The sequence below is a fragment of the Spea bombifrons genome, chromosome 12, assembly GCF_027358695.1.
Source record: "Spea bombifrons isolate aSpeBom1 chromosome 12, aSpeBom1.2.pri, whole genome shotgun sequence".
Lineage (NCBI taxonomy): Eukaryota > Metazoa > Chordata > Amphibia > Anura > Pelobatidae > Spea > Spea bombifrons.
The window spans coordinates 4,432,539-4,452,564 of record NC_071098.1 but is presented as its reverse complement, the minus strand read 5'-3'; the positions used below and the strand labels follow the sequence as shown (position 1 = coordinate 4,452,564).

Below are 20,026 nucleotides of genomic sequence, written 5' to 3'. Positions count from 1 at the left end.
TGTGTTCCAATGGCCCTTTATCACTCCCATCACTCCTGCGTTCCAGTTGCCCTTTATCACTCCCATCACTCCTGTGTTCCAATGGCCCTTTATCTCTCCCATCACTCCTGCGTTCCAATGGCCCTTTATCACTCCCATCACTCCTGTGTCCCAATGGACCTTTATCACTCCCATCACTCCTGCGTTCCAGTGGCCCCTTATCACTCCCATCACACCTGGGTTCCAATGGCCCTTTATCACTCCCATCACTCCTGCGTTCCAGTTGCCCTTTATCACTCCCATATAATGTTGTGAATCTCAGTTCGCATTCCTGCATCTTTCTTAAAATATTCGTGGCCGTGTTGTTGGTTTTTCAGTATGAATCCAGCAGCTGTTGGTAAAAGCTCAGCTGTTAGGACCCCGTCTTAGCTGTTCAGGGTTCCATTCTTTTTCTCCTTTTAAAGCCAGAGGCACCTCATGCGTCCCCTCGTCATGTGAATAAAGGTCCAGAGTGGAGACGAGATCCCCGTCTGTGGCCGCTCTCCCGGCGTGGGGATTTGCAGCCGTTTCTTCCCTCCCTGGCCGATGCCTAAAGAGGGTTTACAGAATCAATCCTTCACCCTGCGGGAATATCATTGGGTCTTTCTAAAGCTCAGGACCGGACTGGGGATAATGAGGCGGCGCTGGCCCTTTAAGGCCGGTGGCCGGTGGCCGGTGTGTCGCGTGCTGGCGGCCGGCGCCTGTATATGACCGCGTGTTTTTTCTCACGTGGCATGCGGCTGAGAATATCGAGCCGGGAGCCGCACATCCGATCTGCCACCTGAGTGATTTATTCAAATGGGGCTTCCTTTTTAACGTAAATCCCAAAAATTAATTAAAAAAGCATTTTCTGCACTGGGAGAATCTGACTTGGAAAAACGAAGAATTTTCCATGCGCGGAAGCCCTGATCTGCACTCGCAATAAACACGTTTCGTGATCGGCCCTCGGTGTCGAAGACTGAAAGGTGACTCCGTGTTACGGCCTGTCTGACAGAGGATTACTAAACGCAGCTGTCACTTTAACCCTTCACGCTCTTTAACTCTAATGCTTTGTTCACTAAACAAAGCGGCGCGGCGGCGGCCTCAGTTATTTTATTATTAGAAACGTTTGGAAATATCTCAGATTCCATGGATTAGAAAATTCAGGGTTTCTGCTAATACAGCGAGGGGGTTAAACATGCACGGGACAGACATACAGCTCCAGAATCTAAAACGATATACAGTGCTGGGGGTTATATTACTGTATAGAGCGCTGGGGGGTTATAATACTGTATACAGCGCTGGGGGTTATATTACTGTATACAGTGCTGGAGGTTATATTACTGTATACAGCGCTGGGGGTTATATTACTGTATACAGCGCTGGGGGTTATATTACTGTATACAGTGCTGGGGGTTATATTACTGTATACAGCGCTGGGGGTTATATTACTGTATACAGCGCTGGGGGTTATATTACTGTATACAGTGCTGGGGGTTATATTACTGTATACAGTGCTGGGGGTTATATTACTGTATACAGTGCTGGGGGTTATATTACTGTATACAGCGCTGGGGGTTATATTACTGTATACAGCGCTGGGGGTTATATTACTGTATACAGCGCTGGGGGTTATATTACTGTATACAGCGCTGGGGGTTATATTACTGTATACAGCGCTGGGGGTTATATTACTGTATACAGCTCTGGGGGTTATATTACTGTATACATCGCTGGGGGGGTTATATTACTGTATACAGCGCTGGGGGGTTATATTACTGTATACAGCGCTGGGGGGTTATTACTGTATACAGCGCTGGGGGTTATATTACTGTATACATCGCTGGGGGGGGTTATATTACTGTATACAGCGCTGGGGGGGTTATATTACTGTATACAGCGCTGGGGGGTTATATTACTGTATACAGCGCTGGGGGGGTTATATTACTGTATACAGTGCTGGGGGGTTATATTACTGTATACAGCGCTGGGGGGGTATATTACTGTATACAGCGGCTAGGCATCAGGCTGTAAATATTGTGTTTGTGTCCCAGACGTATGATGAAGAGCTCGATAAGGAGAGGAGGTTGAGGGAATGTGCGGAGAGAGATTTGGAGGAGGCGGCGCGGAGGCTGCAGATGTCTCACGACGAGATCCGCAGGCTGACCGAAGACTTACTCTGCAAACAGCAGGAGACCAGCGAGCTGGGTAACCGAGAACCAAACGATTCCTCTGGCGGGGGCCTCGTCAAAAATCTCTGTCCCAAATTCTATATTATTATTATTATTATTTGTTTTATATAGCGCCATCGTATTCTGTAGCGCTGTACAAAGAAGACATAGCAGCTACTATGTAACATAACAATTTACTTACAAAAACACGAGGTGAGGAGGGTCCGGCTCAGACAAGCTTCTTATATTGTATAGATCCATAAACTAAATATCTATTAGTTCTGTTTAGATATTAAAATAAAAATATATATTATTAGAATCCCACCTTATGTGGATACCATGGGGGCAGCCATCGTAGCCTCCATGATTATTCCTCCCCGTTACATTATCTCTCCCCTATTGTTAAGTTGCTGATTGTTGTTGATTGGTTCAGGCAGGCTTTGTTAGAGCGGAGAGGAGGGATGTAAGAGAGAAGAGCTTTAGGTCCGGAATATATTATATTAGTCCTGATGTTTTTTGTCGCAAATCTCAGCTTCTGTTCGGTAAAATAGTTTAAAAAAAATGACCCTGAAAATATTGCCCTTTCCGTAAATAATTCTGTAACCGTTCCCAATCCTGTCCTAGTAACTTCCCGCTATAGTCATGTGACACGAGGAAATAACTCCACTTTTCTTTAGAAACATAGAATCTGCCGGCAGGTCGGCCCCATCCGGCCCCCGTCTAATCTGCCCGTTTCTCCTGCTGTAAAGACTCAAACCTTAATCAGTCGTTGGTCTCGTCTCAGATTCAGGAGCCGAATGCCTATCCCATGCATGTTTAATCCCCTCCCTGTATTACCCTCTACCACCTCTGCTGGGAGCCTGTTCCACTTATCCACCACCCTCTCAGTAAAGTAAAACTTCCTTCCATTCCATCTCAGTCTCTGATCCTCTAGTGTTAGATTCCGGTCTCTTGTTGTAACGTTTCTCCTCCTTTGAAATAAACCTCCCTCTTTGTTAAACTCCTTTTATGTATTTAAATGTTTCTACCCCCCCCTCTCGTCTCCCCCAAGCTGTATAGAAATCTCCCCGCGACTTTTTTATTCTGTTTTTGCAGAAGGTTAGATGAATGTTTTTTAGACGAAGAAGCCTCGGAGAGGGCGCGTCTGCATGCAGTTTTTCATCTAATCAAACGTGTTTTCACCTGTCTTTCCAGAACTTGTTTTGCAAAAAACCCAGCAGGAGAGAGATGAGGCCGGACGGGAGCTTCAGGCCGCTCTGGAAAATGGTGAGAGGTGGTTTTTTTTTTTGTGTTGTTTTTGTTTTTTTAATTACTGCTCCGCGTCGTTGCTTCATATAATAATTTAAGATGAATGGATGAGCGAATCCGCGGCACCCTGTAGAAATCTGATCTCTTGTTATTGCATTACTCCAACCCTCCACTAGGTGTCCCTGTTTCCGTAACCCTAATATCTAGGCATCTGACAGCCGAAACATAGAACCTGCCGGCAGATCGGCCCCATCCGGCCCCCGTCTAGTCGCCCGTTTCTCCTGCTGTAAAGACTCAAACCTTAATCAGTCGTTGGTCTCGTCTTAGATTCAGGAGCCATATGCCGACCCCATGCATGTTTAAATCCCCTCACTGGGTTACCCTCTACCACTTCTACTGGGAGGCTGTTCCACCTATCCACCACCTAAATGTATCCATCTGGCAGTACTTGTGCTACCACAGTTTATACACTGAATAAAAGTTTTGCTTTATTATTATTTTTTTTTTTATTCTACATATTGTGCACTGTGAATAACCATTAAAATGAATTATATTGAATGGGACTGTCACCGTTCAATAAGGACAGAGTACCAATAATAGAAATAAATACATATAATCCCTTTATATGTAGCAATTTGTAAAGATGCGGATTAAAATTTGTCCAGTAAAACAGATTTGCTTTTTGCATATTTGCAGCAGAATTTTGTTTATTTTTGTTATCATTGTGCTACCCAAACAAGTAGCAAATAGAACATTATTATTAAACATTAATCCATATCGTTGCTTCTTCAAATCTGGCTCATTTATAATTTAGGAACAACTTCCGAATGGCTGAAAAAAAGAAGTTTTAAATACATTGCTGTTCAATAGTTTGGGGTCACTTAGAAATTTCCTTGTTTTTTAAAGAAAAGCAAATTTTGTCCATTAAAATCACATGGAATGGATCAGAAATCCAGCGCAGACGGGGTTAATGTTGGAAATGACTATTGTAGCCGAAAACGACTGATTTTTAATAGAACTCTTCATAGGCGTACAGAGGCCCTTTATCACTCCCATCACTCCTGTGTTCCAATGGCCCTTTATCACTCCCATCACTCCTGTGTTCCAATGGCCCTTTATCACTCCCATCACTCCTGTGTTCCAATGGCCCTTTATCACTCCCATCACTCCTGTGTTCCAATGGCCCTTTATCACTCCCATCACTCCTGTGTTCCAATGGCCCTTTATCACTCCCATCACTCCTGTTTTCCATTGGCACGTTGTGTTCTCTGATCCAAGTTTAAGTTTAAAAGGTTAATTGATGATTAGAAAACCCTTTTCTGATTATGTGACAGCGAGAAATGTCTTTGTTTTCCATGAAAACAGCTGAGTGACCCCTAACTTTTGGACAGTAGTGTGTCTACCATAAAGGTTATATCTTAATTCATAATATAGGGTAGGCTTGTTCATTCCTTTCGTTTTGTTTCATATTAAAAGCTTCTTTATTGCCAATATTCCAAATACAGATTCTTCGGAACTGCAAAAGGCCAAAGATTATTGCGCGAGGCTGGATAAAGAGATCCTGGCGTTACGCAATCGCGTCAAGTCGCTGGACGCCGAGAGGAAAAAGTACATGGAGCAGGTGGGTCGCTCACCGGTCCCAATTACTATGAATCCGGTGGGACAAAAAAAAGCACGTGGGAGTCACAGTAACTTTGTAATAAGGAGTATTTTACCAGCGCCGTAGAAGTCAACCTTTATGGGTTTTGCAAAAAAAAGAATAAAAGATTGTAGAAAATTGATAGAAATGGTAACATTTTGGGTCTAGAAAGAAGGATGTTTAACGGTAATGAGAGCAATATAGAGGCAAAGCTTTTCTGATCCCTCGGAACCCGAGACCCTGCAAGCTTTCTCCATACTGTCCCAGATTTAACTGCCCACCACATAGAAACATAGAATTTGCCGGATGATCGGCCCCATTCGGCCCCCGTCTAGTCGCCCGTTCCTCCTGCTGTAAAGACTCAAACCTTAATCAGTCGTTGGTCTCGTCTTAGATTCAGGAGCCGTATGTCTATTCCATGCATGTTTAAATTCCCTCGCTGTACTACCCTCTACCACTTCTGCTGGGAGGCTGTTCCATTTACCACCCTCTTTGTAAATTAAAAAATGACCACCAATAGGAAGAACTTACCCGTGCCTTTTTCTTGCATTTTTACACTCAGAATTTTCCCTTCTAATATGTATTTGTTCTACCTACAGAGTGAAACAAGTCCAAGTGTATCGACAAGCTCGCCATCTCATCGAAATGAAAGCCTTCAGGACCATGAGCTGCTTCACAAGAGGTACATTATCTTTATTGTAAAAATAATGTAATTTTAGAACATTAAAGTAACCCCCCAGTCGTGTTTAATGGAGACCGAATACAGATCCATGCAGGGATTCTTTATTTACTGGAGTTAGGAAAGGATCGTCCCCCGGCCACCTCTACTGAAAGGAGGAAGCATACCAGAGTACACTTCTTGCACATGCTCCCCCATTTCAGTCAATGGGAGCCGAGCTTCTGCTGAAATCCACAGGGGTAGCAGCAGCCAATCACATGTCTGTTAGCTGAACGCCGATGTTTTGCTGTCATGTGATTGGCTGTACCTACAAACGCTTCCTGTTTTCAGCAAAGGCAGCCAGGGGAGGGGTTATATCGGGCACATGTCGTAAAATGCGTTGGGGTCCATGCAGAATGCACTCTAACGCGCTAAGAAATATAAATACAATTCGGAGGATTAGACCGTTCCTTTAACAAGAGTTCAGTGTAAGAAATTAAAATTTTTTAACTCTCCACATTGGCCGATAAAGGAGATTGTGGCAGGAACGTTCCCTGCTTTATACCAATGAATGAGCAGCAGGACCAAAGCTTTGCCTCTCATTGGCTGCCTTATTAAAGTACTGATCGCAGCCCTAGGTTGGCCATCGCATACGCTCTGTCTCGGTAATAAAAAGATTGGTTTGAGACTCTCTTGTTCTGATCCGTGAAGTTATTTCGCGGGGCCGAGTGACTCCATCCCGCCTGTCATGTATGTGAACTCTTTATATAGCTGCCGACTCGCCATCGAAGAGAGAGAATGTCTGAACCAACAGCTGCTTCACAAGCTCCAGAAGCTGCAGAACGAGCTGGAAGAGACCACCGAACGCAACGAGGAGCTGGAATCCATTCTGGGGGAGACGCAGAACCGGACGAAAGAGCAGACTGAATACTCCGAGTGCGAGATAGACGGCCTTCACAAGACAGTAAGTGTTTAACCCACAGCGCTGGGGGTTATATTACTGTATACAGCGCTGGGGGTTATATTACTGTATACAGCGCGGGGGGGTTATATTACTGTATACAGCGCTGGGGGTTATATTACTGTATACAGCGCTGGGGGTTATATTACTGTATACAGCGCTGGGGCGTTATATTACTGTATACAGCGCTGGGGGTTATATTACTCTATACAGTGCTGGGGGTTATATTACTGTATACAGCGCTGGGGGGTTATATTACTGTATACAGCGCTGGGGGGTATATTACTGTATACAGCGCTGGGGGGTATATTACTGTATACAGCGCTGGGGGGTATATTACTGTATACAGCGCTGGGGGGTTATATTACTGTATACAGCGCTGGGGGGTATATTACTGTATACAGCGCTGGGGGGTTATATTACTGTATACAGCGCTGGGGGGTATATTACTGTATACAGCGCTGGGGGGTATATTACTGTACACAGCGCTGGGGGGGTATATTACTGTATACAGCGCTGGGGGTTATATTACTGTATACAGTGCTGGGGGTTATATTACTGTATACAGCGCTGGGGGTTATATTACTGTATACAGCGCTGGGGGTTATATTACTGTATACAGCGCTGGGGGTTATATTACTGTATACAGCGCTGGGGGTTATATTACTGTATACAGCGCTGGGGGGTTATATTACTGTATACAGTGCTGGGGGTCATATTTCTGTATACAGTGCTGGGGGGTTATATTACTGTATACAGCGCTGGGGGTTATATTGCTGTATACAGCGCTGGGGGTTATATTACTGTATACAGTGCTGGGGGTTATATTACTGTATACAGTGCTGGGGGATTATATTACTGTATACAGCACTGGGGGGTTATATTACTGTATACAGCGCTGGGGGTTATATTGCTGTATACAGCGCTGGGGGTTATATTGCTGTATACAGCGCTGGGGGTTATATTACTGTATACAGCACTGGGGGGTTATATTACTGTATACAGCGCTGGGGGTTATATTACTGTATACAGCGCTGGGGGGTATATTACTGTATACAGAGCTGGGGGGTATATTACTGTATACAGCACTGGGGGGTTATATTACTGTATACAGCGCTGGGGGTTATATTACTGTATACAGCGCTGGGGGGTATATTACTGTATACAGAGCTGGGGGGTTATATTACTGTATACAGTGCTGGGGGGTTATATTACTGTATACAGTGCTGGGGGTTATATTGCTGTATACAGCGCTGGGGGTTATATTACTGTATACAGTGCTGGGGGTTATATTACTGTATACAGCGCTGTATTCTATCAGAGTTGATTGCATGCAGTAAGCACGGTGCTGTACAGTAGTAGTATTGTTGTTATCTGTGTGTTGGGGGGGGTCGCTGCTAATACAGAGAGTGGAATGTAGTTGCTAGGCAACATCAAACAAAAAAGTGATTTCAGACTCTGATCCTTCGGTTTACGGCCCAGACAGAGGACCTCGTTTCTTTGGGCGTTCGTCAACGATTCATCCGATAGCCGCATAAATTGTCAAATGTCTTTTTTTTATACAATTTTTAAGACTGGACAGCGAGCTGGCGGCGCAGGAGCGTAAAATAAAACATTGTATGTGATGTCCGTGGAGATTTACTCTCGTGAAAAACTTCAAACTGAAGAATTGCTCTGATTTTTTTTGTAATTACTCCCCAAAAAAAGATTAAGAATTTAGAAGCCGAGCTGCAGAAACTACGGGAAACGGAGAAAGGAGTCTCTGCGATGGACGGGGAGGGCCGCGGCGGTCTGAGAACGCGGGCCGATTCCCAGCAGGTGAGATTTATTCGTTTTAATGGAAAATGGAAAAAATCGAATATTTCAAAAAAAGAAAAAAAAAAAAACCCCACTAAGCGTGCAACTTTTTACAATAATGTACCTGTCAATAAAAAAAAGTTTCACGCTTGGCATGAAATTCTCCATAATGCGTGTAATAAGCGTGTATCGGAGCTCCCTGTCAGACAAAGCTTCATATGTCAAAGCAAAGGCGTGACAGAACGTAGTCACGGATCCAGACTGTGGTCACGCGTCGATGCCAAGAATGCGTGTTTATGACACGGATTACCAATGCCTTACAAATAATATTTACTTTGTGAATCATTTAAATGTAAAATTTGTCTTTTTTATTGTTTTTTTTTTTTACATTTTCATGCCTTTTTGCTACTTGACATTTTTGATCTGCAAAATATTTTCAGATATCCGCTTTTTTGTGTGTTTTTTTGTTCTTATGCTTTAAAAAAGATATAGTAATAACAGCGATATTAACATATTTATAATAGTTTTATTTTTTTGATAATAAAATGTCTCTTTAACATTGCAGATTGCAGAAAGCCACGCGGAGAAGGTGAAGATCCTGGAGAGAAACTTAAGAGAGGAGAAGCAGGAGAACGAGAGGCTGGCCGCGGAACTGAGAAATACCCAGAATGCTTTGCAAGCCGGAAAAGAGGTTACAGTGACTTTACACTTTTGTTAACGGGGGGCGTATAAGAGCGCAGCTTGTGTGTAAATGGTTATGGAACAGGTGGTCCCGGGCTCATATGCGCTAACGCCACCGTTCCCCTCCCTCGCAACAAACGTGACAGATACTCACGTTCCTTTCTAAAAATGGGTGGAAAACAACTAGTTCCGCTGCAACATATAGACCTCACCCCATTGCCTTCCTTTCCTCCTCCTTTCTTCATTTCGTTCCCTCCTCTGCCTCTCCTTTTTTGTTTTCCCGTTTCTTAGATTCCTCCCCCCCTTTCTGTTTTTTTTGTCCAATTTTCCTTCCCCTGCTGTATCCCTCCTTCTTTTCTCTCGCTCCTTCCCTTTTACCTCCGAGATGTTGATAGCTCTTTATGATGCTGCATTTAGTAACTAAAGTGTTTAATTGAGCCGGGTCGGTGGAACGGCACCTTTAGGTCCCACGGTTCTGGGTTCCCACCTTCTGGGATTTTTCCTTCTTTCTCCGTTATCCTCGGGAGAGAAGGAACCGCAAACAACGACGCGTGAAGGTAAGAGAGGAGGGCCAGGGCTGCATCCACTCACAGTTAGTCTTCTTCTTACCAGGAACTGCAGGCATCGACGGTTCGGGTGAAAAGTCTTCAAAATGACCTGAGGAGCCTTAAAAACTTGGAGGAGGAAAGAAAGAGTTTACGTGCGGAGAATGAACAGCTGCGAAAGGAGAAGAAGACGCAAGACGGCAAGGTGATGCGGAATACACATCGCTGACCTGTTCCGTGTTATTTTTGTGAAATATTCACACTTTGACCAAATATTTTTTTTTTACTTCATTTTTAGAAATAAATAAAAGATCAAACTTTGACACAGGTGATTTATCTCGTGAAGCTAACGGTTCCCTTTATCTTTTAGATCTTGGAACTCGCTGAAGAATGCAAACGATTGGAGATGAGACGAGGCGAACAAGACTTGCCCAGTGAGGCCCTGATGGCCAAGGAGAAGATCTGTCAGCAACTAGAAGGGAAGATCTCAGATTTGGAGAATCAAATACATACAATGAGGTAAACGTGTTTCTTCTTTCTTCTTCTTTCTTTTTTCTTTTTCTTTTTCTTCTTCTTCCACAGTGCAATATTTAACTCAAATTTACTGATAGTGATATTGCATACAGGTTTATGGGATAGGTTGGGACATACTATATGAAGCATATTCTTTATTGGACATTTGTTTTAGTGGGCGTGGCTATGGGTGTGGCGTTGCCAAGATGTCTTTGCGACTTTGTGTCCTATTGCTGGATATTTAGTGTTAGTGGGGCACTTTCTGCGGTTTCTATATACATTATCGGGGCTTTTAGGGCTGTGGGACCCTGTGATGCCCTCATACTCAGCAAACACTCTGAGCGCCTAGAATAGAGGGGCATCAGTTGAAGGGGGGGTTTGGGATCCAAAGAGGGACTGGCAAAACTGAACAGGGACACTTGTATGATAATCCTTGCTCATGAATCAGATCACCTTTTCTGGCGGATGCTGATTATTACACAGCCTCTGGTTTTGATCCTTTAGTTTTTTCGTTGTAGAGCAGCTCATGTTTGGAAGGTCACCAAATATTTCGGAACAGTTTATACTTTGTGGTATTTTTACGCGGTCCTCCCGTCCAACTAAAACTGGTTGTTTTTCCCATTAAAAAACACACCCTTTTATTACAGTTTAAGTGCTGAATGTTATTACGCCGGTGACATCCCACTCTTTATTTCTACTTTAGAGGTTTTTATTTTTATCGAACGTTTATTCCCTTTTTTTTTTTTCTTTCATTGTCTTTTGAAAGTATCCAAGTCTCCGAGAGTAAAAAGAAATGTGAAGCTCTTCAAAAGCAAATCCACGAAGGGATGGAAGAGAAGCAGAAGCTCTGGGAAGAGACCCTGCAGCTTCGGCAAGAGACAAAAAACGCCAGACAAGACCTTCAAAGCAAGCGAGACGAGAATTTACGCCTGAAGCGAGAGATGGCGGACATGCAGGATAAGATGCCCAGACCCCAGAGCTGCGGAGACGGCGCGGAAGAGATCGTCCCAAAGGTTGGCATCATTTCAGAGAACGGTTCCCGGTATCCATAGACGAGTTTATATCTTTTATAGCTATTTACATTTCTTTAAGTGGCTATTAAAGGGGCAATAAGGCTTATAGGCAATGGGATCTTACCTTAAACAACAGCAAGGGTGCAATTTCTAAAATGAAGCTGCCCTCGGATACCTGGACCATCTACAAATATAAATAAAGGGTTTTTTTTTATAACTATATTATTATATGTCATTAAATGTATATTTAAAATACATATCTTGTTTGTGTTTACGCACTTTTCATTCATAGAGGTTTTCTCGTTAGATTCCCCTTAAGTCGCTATCACGTTATAGAACCCGGAATTAGCGAAGTTCTGCGTCTGATCGCGGTACGAGGAATAATCTATAGCTTAAAGTTGTTGGAAGAAGTTCTGTGAGCTTCTTATCCGGCTGATCCAGCTTTTCTCCTTTCTGCATTCCCTCCGAACACGTGGAGCTTTGTCTGTACTCGCCGACACAACAAGCCATCATAATACTCATTATACACTGGGTGCTGTCCTGTGTGTGTGTGTGTATATATATATATCTATTATATTATAGTATTGATGAAATTTAATGAAATTACATATAGCTTGTGCTTGTCAATAAATCACTGCAGGTATTTGAATTTAAATGAAAGGACTAGTTTGATTAATATACTGTGTGTATATATATATATATATGGAATTTCAGGCGGTTTCTGGCACACATTGATAGGTTTAGGATAAGGGGGGGTTTCTGTAACAGGCACAGCTGGTTCCCATATAGATTTACTGAGCGTTTTGGGATATTTCCGCCCCGTGTCCTCAGATGCCCTTTCGCTCACTATTCTACGCAGCGTGAAATACTATGTGCTGCCTCTCCGTAGCCAGAAGTCTCCGACGGGATTGGGGTTTATAAAGCTTTTTACAGTCTCCGATCTCTGCCGGTAAAATCAATATTTCTATTAAATGCAGTCAGAAATGGCCTTGATCGTAATAGTAATACGTCTCTGTGGGATTAATTTGGGAACGTAGCTAAACATATCCTAATATCTGCGCAATGGATCGGTATGATTATTCCGCCCCATTAAGTTATATCTGCCCTGTTGTTTAGTTACTGATTGCTGTTGATTGGTTCCGGCAGCCTTTGTAAGAATAGAGGGTAGGGGAACAGCGCGAACATCAGAACTGGAAGTTGATTAGATAATTAGATTAATAATAATCTTGTTATAAATAGAGAGGTTGGTGATACAGGTAGCGCATGCTCGCGTGTTCATACGTGTCATTGCCGTGTTGATAGGTTACCCAGCTGTTATTGTGATTTCTCTTTTTTTTTTCTTTTTTTTTGCAGTTTCTAACAGGCGATTCTCTGATCCAACAGCAATATGAGGAAATTCGGCAGCTGCGCCAAGACCTCCACAGGGTTCAGAACGTGTGCGGCTCGGCCGAAAAGGAGCTGAGATACGAACGGGACAAAAACCTGGAGATTAAGAAGCAACATATTTCTCTGCAGCAAGAGAACACCAAGGTATGCGCAAATATTACGCCAAATAGGGGAAATTATCATTAGGATAATAATAATAATAATAATAATAATACATGTATAATTTAAAAAAAAAATAAATAAATTGTGTAACATTGGGTTCAAAAGAAAGGGACAGTTTTTTATTTTGGGAAAACTATAATAAGCTACCTTAATAATTAGTTACCTGTCCAAATCCTTTTTTTCCCTCCCTACCTTTACAAATAGAGCCAGAAGCCAGCTGAAAAAGGGGGATGCTATATAAATAAAAGATAATAATAATAATAATTAATAATAATCAGGCAGATCCTGAGCACAGAAAGTGAAGATGCCGCTCTCATTCTACACTCGGACTCTTCAGGGTTCCCAGTTTAGCCTCAATTCACTGCTTCGCTATTGGCGTATTTAGGTGTTTTCCCAAAACCCACGTTATCTGGATTTCTGGCCTAAATCATTTCAAAGTGTAATTGGGATTAGTATATGCTGCTCCTCTTTGCGTCCCAACACAGATCAGCGGAGAATTAAATCACGTCAAACAGAAGCTGGCCAGCGTCACGGCGAGCTGCTCCGGCCTTGAAGCGGAACTGGAGAAGAGGCAGCAGAAGATGAAGGAGACGGAACTGGAGCTTTTAAAGAGAAACCAAAACTCCAAGTTGCAAAGCAACTGGCAAGAAAGACTAGAGCACGAAAAAACCCGAACCGTCCTCGCGGAGAAAATGGTAAGTGGCTCCTCTGCGATTGGACGATACAGCGACATGTGATCATATCCATGAGTTACTACGCATGCAAAGCCATACTATAGAATGGAGGATTCATAGATCATCCACAGGCTACTAGAACATCTCCCCACTAGATTATAAACTAACTGGTCATCGGACAGCGCTATGGAATACATCGGTGCTATAGAAATCAATAAATAATGAGAGGTAGGAAAGAGTGGAAATGCTAAGCAGCAGGGCCTCCATCACCCACGTTCTCTGTATTGCGTATCGAAGCTGCTTCTATATGAACAGTGGCGCTGATACTGAAAAACTGGTGGATAAGTCCAACAGCCTCCCAGCAGAGGTGATAGAGGGGATTAAAACACACAAAGGATAGGCATATGGCTCCTGAATCTAAGACGAGACCAACGACTGATTAAGGTTTCAGTCTTTACAGCAGGAGAAACGGGCGACTAGACGGGGGCCGAATGGGGCCGATCTGCCGGCAGATACTTTGTTTCTATACCTTTTGGGTGCCACCTTAAAACCGGGTATTATATGTCAGCCATCAGCAGTCGCTTTTATCATGTTTCTTCAGGTCTCGGAGCTGCAGCAACAACTGCGATCCTCCCAGCACCAGCTCCAGCTGTCGCAGACGCACGCGGCTGAGCGGAAACGCCTGGAAGAAGAACTAAAAAAGGTCAAAGAAAATGAAACCAAGATCCGAGCCCAGTGTCAAGAGGAGCAGCTGAGGAGGTAAGGAGAAAAGTATGGCTAAAGAATCGCAAGAATCCCGGGGGAAACCGGATTCTGTTTTCATTCCACTACACGGATCATGGCACGGCTTGTGCGTTCCTTCCCATCAGGCTTCTGAAGTCAGGTGATCTTTCTTGGGATCTTTATACGCCGTTCATTCTTTAAGGGAGATCTCCCATCAATTTCTTTCACTGCTAGTATCAGATTAAAAACACATTTTCAAAAATATTGTGCAGTTTTCTAGTTTTTGCCCCATAATATGATGTTTTTATGCAGCTGTATATCAGCCATTTGCATGATTCTCGCTCTGTTATCTGATCCCCGATCTACTAGACAACCCCCCGACTCCTTATCATACTGCCTGTGGGGAACAATAGAATGGCTCAGTCCATTTTTTCAGGTTTTTGTCACCAACCGACATTACTGTATACAGCGCTGGGGGTTATTACTGTATACAGAACTGGGGGGTATATTACTGTATACAGCGCTGGGGGTTATATTACTGTATACAGCGCTGGGGGTTATATTACTGTATACAGCGCTGTGGGTTATATTACTGTATACAGCGCTGGGGGTTCTATTACTGTATACAGCACTGGGGGGTATATTACTGTATACAGCGCTGGGGGTTATTACTGTATACAGCGCTGGGGGTTATTACTGTATACAGCACTGGGGGTTATATTACTGTATACAGCGCTGGGGGTTATATTACTGTATACAGCGCTGGGGGTTATTACTGTATACAGTGCTGGGGGTTATATTACTGTATACAGCGCTGGGGGTTATATTACTGTATACAGCGCTGGGGGTTATATTACTGTATACAGCGTTGGGGGGTTATATTACTGTATACAGCGCTGGGGGTTATATTACTGTATACAGCGCTGGGGGGTTATATTACTGTATACAGCGCTGGGGGGTTATATTACTGTACACAGCGCTGGGGGGTTATATTACTGTACACAGCGCTGGGGGGTTATATTACTGTATACAGCGCTGGGGGGTTATATTACTGTATACAGCGCTGGGGGGTTATATTACTGTACACAGCACTGGGGGTTATATTACTGTATACAGCGCTGGCGTCTATCACTATATACAGTCACCCACCCAAAGTATCCGTGGTAATTCTGGATGTGAAAATGGGTTGACTTGCAGTCTTTGTTTTTATTCCTTCTAGAAAAGTCTTGGATCAAAGCATAGAAGAGTTAAAGCAAACCATTAAAACTCTTCGTTACCAGGAGACATTACTGACCGAAAATAATTCTGCACTGAAGTTTAAACTCAATCAGCAGGAGTCACTTCTACGAAGTTTTGACGATGAAAAAAACACATCAGCCAAAGAGGTTAGTTCGTCGTATGTAGGGGGATCACAGATACCTGCGGGGGGCTCCAGGAGATGAAGATTTGGGGGTCTGGTGATCCATTGTGACCATTACCTTGGGCACTTTCTGGCAACGCTCTTTTTCTTCACTTCTTATAAAGACACTGCCCCTCAGGCTGCAATATAAAGTAAGTGAAATTGGGACGGCTTTTTCCATTCTATTCTCCCTACTTTCTCCGCTGACCGTTTCCGTTGTCCCTGTCTCCTTTTCTCCGTCTTCTCGTTCTTCCGTTTTCTTTCACCCGCTTCCCTCCGTTGATCAGCTCCGTTATCTGGGGACTCGCACAATAGTGTGGAAGCTCTGCCCTTTCGCGGAAGTGCTTCGGGAGGCCTGGTTGACGGAGCTGATGCCAGGGAGAAGCGGATGAAGAAAGAAGACAGAAGAAGAAAAAGAGTCAAGAAATAAAGTGGAGCTGCCGAAAAGGAGACGGGGACACTGAAGTGTCGAGAGAGAAGAAAGGGAGAGCGTATAAGAATATAAGAGCAGCTAGTGGCAGATGAAGTTTGGACCTCTATGCTTTATTTATGCTCATGTCCATCAAAGTTGCTTTACGCTGCTTACGTAAACTATTTTCTCTGGCTTTTCAGCGTATCTATCGTGAAAGTAACAACCAGAAGCTTTCTGAAGACCTTTTGCAAGCGCAGCAAGAGAAGGAAGAATTGCATAAGGAATACAACAAGATCTTGAAACAGTTGGATGAATATATCAGGTATATTAGACACAAGTGTGAAGACAGCTATCTCGGCCTTTAGTGATAACGAAGGAACCTCTGAGGTCTAGAAGGCTTTCTGTATGAATGTTGGTCCGTTGAATAGTATCACAGATGTCTCTTGATGTTCTAGATCTCGCCTAGAACCATTATGCAAATATCAATAAAAGGAATGATGTCACAACAGAGGTGAAGGAGGATAAGGAGGAAGCCATATATCCTTACATTGGGTTTCCCAAACGGGCTTTTGAGGTTTTGTCGCTGGTTGCGCAGACCCCTCTCTCCATTGAATTATGGAATGGCATTGCCAACAGTGCACCAGTGTTAGTTGCCCCAGCTGCTGTTGGGGGGGGGGGGGCTCAAGGAGCACATGCTTTTTCCCCCTAAGGGAACTGATGCAGCTGCTCCTTTTGACCCATCTCACCACTGTCCCAGATATTCATGCCCCCTGAATTCAGCTGTCAGACCCAGGGCTTCCAGAAAAGATCCAAAAAAACCTTCCAGCTATTCCAATGAGATCAGAAATGTTTGTAAATGTTACAAAGTATTCACTTTCCCATTTTGCGACAGATTTACATTACGTTACTTCTTGCTTTGTATCCCTGCCCCACATTATCCCCCTTCAGAAAATACAATGAGAAGCAGCTGCGGCATAAGGCCAAGCTCGACCGAGCGAAGGACGTTCACTTTAATGAACTAAATCAGCGGGACGTTCGGGTTAAACAACTGGAAATGGACATCGCACTGTGCAGGAGCCAAGCAGAAAAGGTACACGTAGCTTGGTTGGTAAAACCAGTCAGGGGTTAATCTATGAAATTGATCAAATCATCTATGAAATTGCAATCGGCCCACCTAGCTCTTCTATGGGATAGACATATGGCTCATCATAGATTCAGGAGCCATATGTCTATCCCATGCGTGTTTACATTTCCTTGTTGGTTTAGCCTCTACCACCTCTGCTGGGAAGCTGTTCCACTCATCTACCAACCCTCTCAGTACAATAAAACTTCCTTACGTTACGTATAACCTACAATACATTCTATTGATCTAAGCATTATATGGACCAGGCTCTGTCCTACTAAAAGGAGAAGTTTCAGGGCTTGGCCTTTCATAATGTGTCTCCTTTTGTGAATAATCTTTAGATCCAAAAAGGCCCTGGCAGGGAGGTGACTCTTCGCTATACGTTGGCATCCATCAACACCAAACCTATTGAAACCTAGATTGGAAATGCAGAGGAATCCAAGGGTGGTTGTAACGTTGGCAGCGTAAAGTCTTTTGGGAACAGTCAACGCGAGGAGGGATAGAAATCCTTTTATATTAATTGGGTATTTTTTCTTTTAGGATCAGCAGTGGATTAACAGGATCACAGCAGAGAATGACCATCTTCACCTAGAGAACAGGCACATGTTACAGCGGATAAATGAACAAGAAGCCATAGAACGAAACCACCAGTGGGAGCTGCTGTCCCTTCGAAACAGGTAGGGAGAGCGATCCCCCCGTCAGTGGGATGTGAGGGGCCGCTACGCAGTCAGCAGACACTCAGTTAGTGTTATTATAGATGTGCAAACGTTTGAATGGTGGTGTATATATAAATATATATTTTTTATAGGGCTCATATTCTAGATGAAGAGAACAAACAGTTACAGGAATGTCTGCTCCAGCTTTATAACCAGGCTGGCTCGCTGGATCGGGTTATAAAGAAGATCCAAGCCCTTAATTCCGAGGTGAGTCAATAATCAGTGTGACCCAGACCAGTAATTAGCTTTGTAGACTTTCTGTTAACGTAAATAAGATTTCATTAATATCCTTACGAGGCTATTTCAATAAAATTTTATACTCCCTTTGGCTTTTATAACATTTATTTAAAAAAAAAAACTAGCTCCACCCACTTGCTGCAAAATTCCACCAATATTTAACGTTAATCCCTGTTCTGGCTCCACCCCCTCGGGACAGTCTCCTCCCTATACAGTTATATATGGCTAGCATTTAGTGCTCCGGGATACTGACCGCTGGCTTGGAGCCGTAGGGGAACCTCTGCAGGTTTCGTTCCACGTACGAGCTTCTTTATAAACAGACATTGCTTTATTTAGACCGCTTATTTCTGTTTCATGTTTGTTTTGTTTCTTCTCTAAAAGGAAATCAGAAAACTTATACCGTCCGAATGTCTGCTGTTGAGGGATACGATGTTACATCTGCCTGTGGGAAGGTGAGAACAAATATTTATTTGAGGTTAAGTGCATAAAAGATGGCGGCCGAAGGATTGCTTTTAATATCACACACTTAGAAGGTGGGAGGTTGTATTTGTTAATATGGGACATCATACAGGCACAGGTGGTATCAAAACCTTCATGCCCCCCCCAAGCAGATTGGCTCCATTGAAGTATAGCTTGTTCAGGAAACGAGCATGTCGTGGTAGATAACCATGTGAAGGGCTCGATTTCTGGAGGGTTTTGGGTGACAAATGCTGCTCATCCCTTTACCCGGTGGCTGCCTGTTGGCATCAGTCATTTTCCTTGTTCTCCGGGCAGGGGAAGCGGCATTTAGCCATGACCGCTTTCCACCCTACTCAAGAATGTCTGGTGCTAACCAACAGCTCTGCCTACACAACCAGATAGCCCCACCCCCATCGCAAAGCCACTCCCCAGAAGAGCGAGAGTTCTGGGTAGCCTGCCCTGGGAAGCGCCCCCAGGTTATGGGTAGGAGGGACTTTAATATGTAAAAAAATAAATGATTCAAAATACACAGGACTGCGTCTTCAACATATCTTCTTCCTCAGTTTTTCCGCAGCAGGGCTGTCCAACTACAGCGGGATATTTCTCAGCGGCAGAAATCATGAGAAAACGGCAGACCCCCGGTCTTTGTCACACAGCCAGGTTTCAGAGGTTGGATATTTGAATGGAGCTCCAGCGGGGGTTAATGTCACTTCCCCAGAACAGACTCCACACCCAGCCCCTGAGGATGCGTGAAACCGTTTCCGAGGATCTAAAGGACGACAATACGGTGCCTTTCTGAGAATAAGGATGACAAAATGCTGCTAATTGTAGAATAAGGATCCGAGAAATCACTAATGTTATTGTATACAATGTGTCACTTTTATTGATGTTTGTATTTTTCTATTACTTTATTAAAAGTTACAAAATAAACTTTTCCCGATTTTTATCTCTTGATTTGTGATTTAATGGGGGTGGACGTACAGTAAAAGTTATATGAAATAAAGCATTTTTTGCTTGCGAGAGTGCGCAGTCTCAAAGGATAGAAAGAAATCCATGAAATTACATGCAATTTTGATGCTGCTGCAAGCGATTCCTGGCCCCCTTCAACAGATATGAGTAGAGGGTCTTAAACACTCCCCTATATGAATGGGGAGAGGCAGGGAGTTCTAAGCACACGGACCAGCATAATAGAATAAAAGGTGGGAGTGGATATATAGTAGACATGTACCTTCACATGATTCACTGTGTGTAAATGCTGCAGTAATATAAAGGACTGTATGCCATGCCACATCCTGCCACATACATGCAAGGTCACCCTTCATGATAGTAAATAACGTACATATGTAAACACGTGTGTGCGTGTGTGTATATATATATATATATATATATATATATATATATATATATATATATATTACATAGATGCAGGGTTTAATCGTGATCTTATCGCTGTACTATAAGCATTTGAACGCCCACGTGTATTGCGTGATACGATGACACACTGCAGGTATT

General features: G+C 43.4%; 1 protein-coding gene across 1 annotated transcript; it reads left to right on the top strand.

The window, feature by feature from the left end:
• Positions 1-564: 564 nt before the first annotated feature.
• Positions 565-19,460, top strand: CCDC30 (coiled-coil domain containing 30). The gene is made up of 21 exons (XM_053452402.1): positions 565-693; positions 2,052-2,205; positions 3,363-3,434; positions 4,922-5,037; positions 5,655-5,737; positions 6,485-6,677; positions 8,382-8,492; positions 9,037-9,162; positions 9,765-9,902; positions 10,068-10,216; positions 10,977-11,223; positions 12,577-12,753; positions 13,257-13,466; positions 14,047-14,204; positions 15,388-15,553; positions 16,180-16,301; positions 16,928-17,069; positions 17,643-17,779; positions 17,911-18,025; positions 18,437-18,507; positions 19,078-19,460. Exons 1-21 carry the CDS (start codon positions 565-567, stop codon positions 19,265-19,267), a joined length of 3,006 nt encoding a protein of 1,001 aa, XP_053308377.1. The 3' UTR covers positions 19,268-19,460.
• Positions 19,461-20,026: the final 566 nt, after the last annotated feature.

Bases quoted from the DNA above. Each gene is read 5' to 3' on its own strand.
- CCDC30 (XM_053452402.1), top strand. From the start codon at position 565: ATGCCTAAAGAGGGTTTACAGAATCAATCCTTCACCCTGCGGGAATAT. The intron at 14,205-15,387 runs GTAAGGAGAAAA...TATTCCTTCTAG, and splicing joins CAAGAGGAGCAGCTGAGGAG to AAAAGTCTTGGATCAAAGCA. The intron at 16,302-16,927 runs GTATATTAGACA...ATCCCCCTTCAG, and splicing joins CAGTTGGATGAATATATCAG to AAAATACAATGAGAAGCAGC.